Raw genomic sequence first — 10,085 nt, 5'->3', positions numbered from 1 at the left:
TGTTTACATGCGCGATGTAATCAGGTCGGGCTCTACAAAAGCTGCTGACCACGCAAGCGTATGTTACCTCGCTATTCGTACTTCAGTTGGTGCATCCTAGCAACTAGGAGAACTTATCTCCACACTTAGTCAGACTGGGTGCGTTAGATGGAGCTAATTTAGACGTATGCCCTCTTGAATGCCGCCCTGAGAATTGAAAGTATAAACGTATACTGACTTGAACTTACTTTTGCCGGCTTATATGATCCACCAGATTGGAAGATGTGCTATTAGATAGTACTTTTATTATTTGCTCGTGAATTGCATACACACACTTCTCTTCCTTAGGACGAAACAAGATAGACAAAGTATATTTCTTACGCTACCTGAATCCTGTTGGGCATTCCGTAGGAGTCCATGCGTGAAGCGGTGTTCACCGCATCGCCCCAGATGTCGTAGTACAGCTTGGTAGTGCCTGATAACAAAAGCAAAAAAAATACGTATAGATACTGGCACACACTAGAAATTCTTCTTTTTTTTCTTTCTTTCTTTTTTTTTTGTGTCTAAGTCGAACCTGTGGTACACTAATGTATTTTCGGAACAGCGATAACTCGTTCTGGGCAATTTTTAATGTGTTTCCATTTTTGGATTCTTCGCTCTGTGCAATGCGCAGAAAGCTTTCTATCAAAATGTCATTTTTTTCTATTGTTACGCGTTTAGTGTGATAATATAAATTTTTATTTAAATTTATCAATTAAATATCTAACTAGTAAAAAGCGAAAGGTTAAACGAAAATTTTCCCATCTACACACCGTCTACCTTAAGTTTCGCCATCAGTATTGAATGTGTTACTGTTCTACTGAGCTCATAATATCACGGAACGAGGCAGACAATAATAGTGCGACCAGTTAATTATTTTTGATTACATTATCCTTAAAGTAAGGTAAAGTTGACGTACGACGGGGAACATTTATTTTTTTGGTAGTAGCGGTAGTTTTAGGGCTTAAAGAAGGTCTGAAGCAATGTCTAGAGGCAGCGTCGAATGTAGGCCTCAAAATATTATGATTGTGCTAAGAAAAAATGTTATATTTAATTGAGTGACCCTGTACTAACCAATAACGCCAGCGGTAATATCGCCGTGCGCGTAGCCGATGCGAAGAATGAATTTAAATTCGAGTAAATTTAAATTAAAATCTTCAATAACTTTATGCATGGCAAGCGCGAAGTCGATTAGCTCGAAGAGATGAGTAAAGGGATGCGGATTCTCGCGACGGAGCTTTGGATTGAGACCGGAGGCGGCCATGAAAGTTGCGCCTATCGTCTTGATCTTCGTAACGTTACGAAACTGCGAAAAATAGCCAGGCAACTTATAGATCAGAATCAACAACAGCAGCAGCTTGTAATATCGTAAGTTTAATCTTTAGCGCATACGCTGGTCGCAAGTATCATCTTCAGGAGATTTTTGGCCGGATGTTATTGTTTTTTTTCTATGCACGCTGATTCCGAAGACTAGATCTTCCAGGTTAGGTCGGTGTAGACGAAGCAGAACTACTCAATCTCGGCCAGATACGCATTGGCCATAGCAAAATGATAAATGGCTACTTTAAGTAAATGCGTCTATTTCCTGCGGTAAAACACTACTGTTGCATAGAGCAAAAGCGTCTCCGAAATACACAGAATGTCAAAGACGTAGGCATAGGCCAGAAATGGGCCTATATGCTACTTATGGACTTGGCGAAAGGCCTATGCTTAGATTATGATGCAATCTAGAAAGTGTTCTGTCTTAGGACACAGCGGAAAATTTTAGAAGCTATTGCGGCAAGACTAATCAGCCGTTGAATTAGCGATGATACTGTGCTATAGTCCCATATAGTATCGGTCCCAGGATTAAGGAAAACGTCCTAATAGTTGCACTGGAACTTGATAAAACTACGGATTATGCAAGTGACCAATATCTACGACACTTTGGCTATACGAGACCGAGACAAGATGCTTGACGATTTTCAACATAATAAACAAAACGATAGTAACAACAAACGAGAACTTACTTGTGGCTTGCTTAGAAGCTCATCGAAATCTCCAACGAGCTCGTTGAGAACCCGGAGACACTCTCTACCACCTTCATAGCTTTCGTCATAGAGTTCGTGGAAGTTAACAATAGATGCAAACAAAATACCTGCTTCACGGTGATTTTCCGAATAACGAGATGTTGTTTTCAGCTGCTCGACCACATGACGAGGGATAATATTATGAAGGAGCCAATCCGCTTGACGCTTTAGCACCTATACAAATCGGAATAGATTTAAACAATAGGATCACTCTTAGTGCATACGTTCAGTAGCAACTAAATACTTGATTATGAAAACTAGAGTCAAATGAAGAAGCTGAGATTACATTCGCTAGGTTACTCGTAGCCTTGAAAAAAATTCACAAAAAAAAAAACCGAAGAATTAGCATTACAGTTACCCGCAGTATTGGACTTCACTTTGTGATGTTTATGGTTTGCGATGTCTTTGTGAGAGCATATGTACGCCTTAGAAGGGCCTTTATCTACGTCGTTGGCAATGCGCTTGCGTCATTCTCTCTCACAGGGTTACACCGTCACAATTATCAATATAGGCCGCTACGCTTGCGGGCCACACGGCCAGTAATCGCCCTATACAGATAGTTGAGTATTCTATTAAAGTTCATTGACAAATCCCACATCGAACGGGTTGAACACTAACGAAGACGCTCCTCAATTTACACACAACTAACACGCGACGTTAGTTTTTGTGCTTGAGTTAATCACGAGTCAAACCATACGAACTAGATATAGACACGTGGCTAAAATTAGGCTATTGGCTAATTACATGCAAGACAATCTAAACCTATTTTGACCTAGCTAATAGAAACTATATGCGTATAGACCTGCATGCGTTTCTGGTCCTGTGAAGCGAGCCAGCCACCGTGAAAGCTCAGTCGCAAACTTGTTTCGAACTCGCGATTTAACAACCAAACGAGTATTGATGTTAGAATAATGTGGACAAGAATATCCCAGATAATATTGTCCGAATTACGACACAGATAGGAGCGACGAGATATTTCCGTGCAGCGTGAACTGTCGCAGAATACCCCACCTGCCCAACATACATAAAATGTACAATTAGGTTACGTTAACGTTATCCTTCGATTGTCAAACCCACTTTTGACACAGAAGGCACGAACCGAATAGAAGTTATACAAATACTTTTGACCGATGATTGATATTTTATGTATAACTGACTGAATGTTTACTTCTTTGCTACTGGCTACGAAAAGTCAAAAATCCAATTACCATTTTTAAGGTCACCTTTAGATAGTTTTAAATTTTAAGGAGAAACCTAACATGGGATGGGATTATAAGATCGCAATAAAGTCTTCCGACAATCGGTTCCGTACGCTGTAATATGTCTAATTCAAACAAGGAGTTGTTTGAATTCTTACGTAGCAGATGTGAATGGGTTACGGGTTTGGGTAGAAACTAACTTACAAGCCCAAAACGGACGGGTTTAGGTCTTACTTCGAATTTAAACTCAAGCGTGAGTAATCTGCCCTTCAATTCTATTGAAACTAGAACGTACGCCTTAAGGCTGTGTTTCAAAGGCTGTGCTATAATTAGCACGACATTTAACATTAGTTCCGTAAAGCTTAGACTAAGGCTTACCAACAAACATCACCAGCGCTAATCCGGCGACGGTGGCGAACAGGGATCGTAGCCAGAATTTTACCTGCGAAAAATTCGTGAAGTGGAGCAAGAACGCGAAGGACAACAGGCAGAAACCATCGCTTGCTTGCCAGTTGTTAAAGAACGAGTCGCAAGCGAAGTTGCTGAATACAGCCAGAATAGGCACACACAGAAGGAATAGACCAACCACATGCAGGGGCGTCCATTTCATCAGGTACCTACAAACCAACAAGCAAACAACACGACAGATACGTCACGTATAGCAGTGTTTTTGGTGCCTAGCTAGACCCCTGTTTCCCTAACACGGAACCCGCGCAGTTCGAATTTGCAGCTGTACCGGCTAATGCTGCTGCTGTCGTCTGCATGAATTGAGTTCTCGTAGTCACACTTGGACGATAATCATCACGCTCCCAAACTGGGTTCTTATCACTTTGTTAGAGTTATGGAAAATAAGCTACAAACGATAAACAATTTTAGCGAATATATACAAATTGCACTATTGAAATTTTCAATTAATTTCATTAATTCAACCCTACATTATTTTTTGTTAGAGTGATATATACATATATATATATATAATCGGATTTGTATAGTAGGTTATTATATAGGGAAGATGTTAGCTTGAATCGAACACTTCGATATTTCTAGTAAAAAGCGACACAGATAGTATTACGAAGGTGGAGATTAAAAGCCATATAGAGAAATAGATACATCGTAAAAAATATGAATAGTTTCCAGAAAAGCTGCACATATCCTAAAGGTTGACTTATAATCACTAGCGGACTCTATAAAACAAGTATAGTAACGATATCTCACGAACTTCATTATCGTCAGAACGCGTCTCCTATGCGTTTACCTAATAGACAGCGTTCGCACTCACCGAAAGGTTGCAGTGAAACAGTCATTCGCTTGCCAATTTCCTCTCATTGCCAAAATTTCACGTAGGCAGACCATTGCAACGGCGATGTGCGCGAATGATGCGACAAAGCAGAAACTCAAAAATACTGCATTTGGTGTCGGAAACAGCATAAAGCAAGTGACCAAAGAAACAAAGTAGAAAATTAGCGCCACGGCGGTACACAGATAAACTGTGAACGTAGGGGACGCCAATGTGGGATATAGCTCGCGGCCCAGAAGTCTATCCCTGGAAAGGTTATGCAATTTAGTATTAACTTTAATCATAATTTTGGTCGGGCACTTTAAATCCCAAAACATGGTCTTCTTAACTTTCTCCTCGAAACGAACCAACTACTTCGTTAATAACTTCCGATATCATCTGACGCAAAAATAAGTCATTGCTCGACTAGTAAGAAATAGTTAGTTCTACGTAAAAGGATATTTAGATTTAGATCACAAATTTAACATTTTATACACAAATCTGTCATAAAGTATCGAACTAGTTTCAATATCACCTACCTAGAAAGCTATTTAACTCTTAGAAAAGGCGTTGTCATTGCCGACAGATCCGCGTAGCCATCTTTGAAAGCTAGTTTCGATACAAATGCAGTGCACCATAAGGCTTAAGACATTTTGTGTATGTCACAGACTTTTACTTACTAGACGACTTGATGGATACTTAGATATACACTATTCATTCCATCAGGTTACCATCCGACACAACAATAAGTTATGCCAGATTAGGCGTTGTAGCCAGCGCTCGACTGAAGGTTCTTATGGAACCTTCTTATCTAACGTTCTTCTATCTACAAGCTTTTTTTCATTTCGTTTAAATAAAGGGAAGTTTATTTAATACTTGGCCGGTAGTAACGACGAAAGTATTTGCTTTCCATGAAACCACTACCTCCGTGAAGCAACGGCAAGATCGGACGCTTCTTACTGCTCAAAATTTAACCTCGAAAACGAGAATATATAAATTAGTAGGCTTCAGACTAGTCAAATTGTGCAAGTATATTTTAGTCTTGCTCGAACATGCTCCTACAAGGTAGATCGCATTAAAATCATTTCTATACATTTGCATATTAGAGGACAGACAGGCCTGCTGTACTGAAAAGATATTGCGTACTATCTACAGCTTGTAAACTAAAATGTGTATGGTTTTAAATGGGCAGCTGTGCTTTACTCCAGAGTGTTTTTCGGTAACTTTTCGAAACACTTCCCCGACGGACTGTGAGTGAGACAGTGGCGGTGCAATATTGCTACGTTCCCGTTTTAACGCAATATGTCAATTGATTCAATCTTATTTTTGACATAACGCTGAGACGCAGTTTAGCTTGTTGATAATACTAAAAAAAAGCCCTAACTAAAAATGAAACATTATCTAGAAAACTACCATAGTTAGCATATCTCTTAGCAAACTCTAAGCAATTTCACTGAAACGTTTCATGTACCACATACTTTTTTTATACTTATCGTACATACACCTTTATGCCGCTTGCTATAAAATCTCTCCGCTGCAACTGTTATAATGATTAGTTCAATTTACAGACCAGAACACAGTTGAGTTGAATACCCATAGGCGGGAAGGAAGGTAGGGCCTTAAAGGCATTTAGTGGTAGGTTTCGGAGTACTCAGTGTCCTATAAAACATAAGATGACCACAGGAGTCTAATCATCGAGAAGGATAGTGGTGACGCCTAATCATATGTTATCGAGAACTCATTCCTATAAATGGTCCGGTACAATTTACGGCTTGCTTTCTCGCTAGTTTTTTGTGACACCCAAAAATGAATTCCGTCGCGCTCCCGTGTATGTGAATTTGCTACGCTCGAGTCGTATGTACCATTTGCTGAGATAGGCCGACTTTTCAATGGCAACAGGGTTTTACACTAAATGGGAAACACAAAACTCACCGGTAACCACGTTCAATGAAGTTATCCTTGAAGAAGAGCGATAATTTATGGACCGGAGGATGGACAAAAAGTTCAGCGTCTGCACAGTCCTGTTGAATGCACCTGAAATTGTCGAACATTTATAAGTTTAACTATTAAAATGTATAAGACAAAAAGTACAACGTCGTGTTAGAAAAAGCTATTTCAACCATAGGTTTCAAAAGCTAGTCGCGCGTTCACACAAGCCTACTTATTCAAGCCGCAACGGTTCAATTTAAGGGCTTTAAGAGCTCCAGTTATTTAATGGAAGTAAGATATGTAACTAGTAAAATTACGACTGACTGCAATCCCAAAGGAGCAAGGACCATTTCTAACAATACGTTATTTGAGTCAGCATCGTTAGATTTAAGTTTCACGTTAACAGCAGCAGCAGCAGCAGTAGACGACTATATTATCTATCTATAGATCCAAGGCCACTGGTCGACCGATGGTTGGCCGACCAGAACAGGTACATGAGAATTTCTCAGGCGGCGATTTAAGATTCAGATGTTTCACATAACGCCTCATTAATCTTTATAAATAATCAGCAGTAAGCGTTTCATCGCAATTAGGTAAATATCAAACGAATTCAACTACTCCACTAATAAAATAGACTTTTACCTTCCTGCGTAGCAAACCCACTTATAAGTCCAGAAGGCTGAATTTAATTGATGGGTTCATTCAGGCAGGCCAAAGGCAGCAATAATTTTATTCCTTGAAAAGGTAACTCGGCCATATCATGGCTAACAGAAAATATCCATACACGTTTCATCGTATCGTTTTGCTATGTGCTGATGTATTTCGTACCCACGGACGCCAGCATTTTCTTTCCCGTAAACGCGGCCATATCGAGCCAGCTTACCCCCAAACACTAACGTTTAGTCGGATTTTACTAAACGGCCAGGCTTTAGATAGAATTTCAGAAGCTGAATTGAGAGCTACGGATCGCCGGCAGCTTAGAACATGAGCGTTCCAATATTAAAAATACCTTAGATAAATAACTTACAGTTTCGAAGAGATCATGTATTGTAGTTCTTATATGACTTAAACGTGTCAATATACTAAACATGCACTAATGATGCGGATTCGCCCAGTCGGGGTAATGGTAGGTACGAAGGCAAAACGGCTGACAAAAGTCGCTTCCCTATACGCTGAAAGTAACATGATTTAAGGAAACTGGAACTTCTCATCGACTTAAACCTTCAAAACCGTACGTACAGAGGATGTTAATATGCTCAAGCAAATACAAGGGGTTTTCATTCAGCGTTATTTTCTGGTCTGGAGGTGACAGTAACATGAGCGATGATGAGAAAAATCCTACAAAACAACGTATCTAGATTGATTACCAGAATTGGAGCCGCAACAATACTGTAAGACGTTGTCAAAGAATAACGTGTACCGGTTGCCTGCTGCACCCTTTAAGCCTATGTAAGGCCAGAAAAGCAAATTTGGACTTATGCTTAGATGGGATAAAATAGCCATATTTCTTTGGGCGAAGGTCAAACTCTGAGTAAAAACATGCCAGAGAAAACTTACCGAATCATCTGCAGATCGCTCTGCTTACGGATTTGTTGTCTGAACGAGAGAGCGGGATCCTCCCCGAAGATAGAGTAGCCCCTTATTGAGGAAACTCCTGAGCTGCGTCCAGTCGATGTAGACGTTCTTCCCCGCCGATCGACATTAATCTCCACCGCCGTCTATACGCATTGTCGTGCGTATATATACGCGTACGTACATATACGCGGTATCGTCAAGCAGAAAAGCAGACAAGCATGAGATTAATCCAAAAACGCACGCATGCTCAAGACCGGCAAAACAACGAACAATAGATGTTTCAATGCACGCCCCTCAATTAACTAACAACAAAAACGTGTTAGGTCTCTCTAAGAAAAGGGCCTACCCCTGTACAATAATGCCAACATAATTGAAAATCACTGTCGATGATTGTCTCCTAGAAAGTTTGTGCAAGTATTCGCAGAAGAAACATCCCGCCTCAATGACGGGGTCGTTGAATGCGGCGTCATTGAACAGAGTCTAGCCAGAAACTTCGCGCGTTTTGTTATAACATTTAATTCGTTTAGATGTTCCAACGCATACATTCGGTTTTTACTAACCGTGTAATAGAAGTTAAGGAAACTGCTGCAATGTAAGAATTGTAGAATGTATCATTTTGTAGAAAATGGAAACTATGGACAATTTAAATAAGCGTACGCCAACACGCCGAAGGTTATATCCATCATCGTACTTATCTGATTCTATGAAAACAATCCATCTTTACCGTGAACCAGCACGGTGCTGAGATGCATCAGAAAAAGGTTCGTCTTAGACAGGTTCAGACGACCTGCTTGCTTATCTTCTGTAAAGGTGCCTACCTAAACTATTATTAAATAGACCCGCATACCGATTCCAGTTGTATACTGCTTCGGGCAGTAACGACGCCCGAATCCTTCCGAGAATACAGGGTCGAAAGGGACGAATGTCGCCGAGGTTGTCCTGGAATTACTATTGGACCACCCGCGCCAAGAGGAGGCGCATCCCCGACTATTGGGTTATGTAGGTCGTACTGATTGCCAATTTGATTATTAGCTTGATGATGCCACGGTAATGGTTGTGCCAAAGTTGGATGAAAAACCACTTCTTCACCAATCCAATCTTCATCGTTTTCATCAGAGTTCGCCTCTTCGCTCAACGGAGGACAGCTTGCCTTTCTTGTGCTGAAAAATATCAACATAAATTTAATTCATTCATTATTAATTCTGTGTCGTATGGCGGAGCAGTGCTTCTCGAAAGCAGAACTAATTATTAAACCGTTACTAGATACTATTAGACACACATGTTTCACGATAATTAGTGTTAAGGTACGCCGTAGTCGTGTCTAGAGAAAAAGAGTTTGCCTGCCTCAGGAATAATAGTCAGTATAGTCGAAAAGTGGCTATTGGTGTTGCCTTAATGGTAGATAATACTGCACTTTGCATTACCTTAACTACAGCTGGAGCGGACAATCTGTCAGGCCCCTAGACGTTTCCGGCACTCAAAATTGCGTCTATCAACGACCATGCCTTTTCGAACGGGAAAAATGAAGAATAGTATCGTCTTCTTAGAGTCATCAGCTCGTTATAGTACCGCACGGTGCAATCGCTCAACATACGTCCCGTCGAGAGCCAACTAGGCTTTCTACAAACGGCAATGTATGGCCGAACAGAAAGATCGATTGATATGACTGAGCAAAGATTGACCCTGCACTTGGGGTGCAACAGTGACCTACCCACTAGTACCACACTGTATATGAGACTGCAGTAGAAAGAACCACCGGTCACGCGGTCACACAGTAGAGGCGAAACGACTCTATCGGAAACCAATAGTAAATTATACTATTTGGCCTGTTCCACGGAACCGTTCAGAGTGATCGGAATCGCTTCATAGACATACGTAAGAGACTGTAAATTCCATTTAAAACCACAAAAGAATCGTGATCCACCGAATACTCTCTCTAGAGAATCTTGCTAGAAAAACGCCGAGCGAATGGGACGTGAGCAACCTGTTTATGTTACTGTCTGTAAATGTTTCATCGGT

The 10,085-nt window shown here is 40.6% G+C and overlaps 1 protein-coding gene across 1 annotated transcript in view; it reads right to left on the bottom strand.

The window, feature by feature from the left end:
* The window catches only part of Ac13E (Adenylyl cyclase 13E), a 50,048-nt gene that overhangs the window by 2,593 nt on the left and 37,370 nt on the right, over positions 1 to 10,085 (bottom strand). The window contains exons 11-19 of the mRNA XM_086978144.1: positions 8,914 to 9,226; positions 8,049 to 8,209; positions 6,495 to 6,596; positions 4,566 to 4,829; positions 3,665 to 3,903; positions 2,890 to 3,098; positions 2,028 to 2,261; positions 1,093 to 1,324; positions 366 to 454 (exon numbers count right to left, since the gene is read on the bottom strand). Of these exons, the coding sequence (XP_086834270.1) occupies positions 366 to 454; positions 1,093 to 1,324; positions 2,028 to 2,261; positions 2,890 to 3,098; positions 3,665 to 3,903; positions 4,566 to 4,829; positions 6,495 to 6,596; positions 8,049 to 8,209; positions 8,914 to 9,226 (1,843 nt within the window). The remainder of the gene's footprint in view (positions 1 to 365; positions 455 to 1,092; positions 1,325 to 2,027; positions 2,262 to 2,889; positions 3,099 to 3,664; positions 3,904 to 4,565; positions 4,830 to 6,494; positions 6,597 to 8,048; positions 8,210 to 8,913; positions 9,227 to 10,085) is intronic.

Source organism: Varroa destructor, unplaced genomic scaffold (assembly GCF_002443255.2).
Source record: "Varroa destructor unplaced genomic scaffold, Vdes_3.0 BEIS01000001.1, whole genome shotgun sequence".
Lineage (NCBI taxonomy): Eukaryota > Metazoa > Arthropoda > Arachnida > Mesostigmata > Varroidae > Varroa > Varroa destructor.
This window is presented reverse-complemented; position numbering and strand designations above follow the sequence as displayed.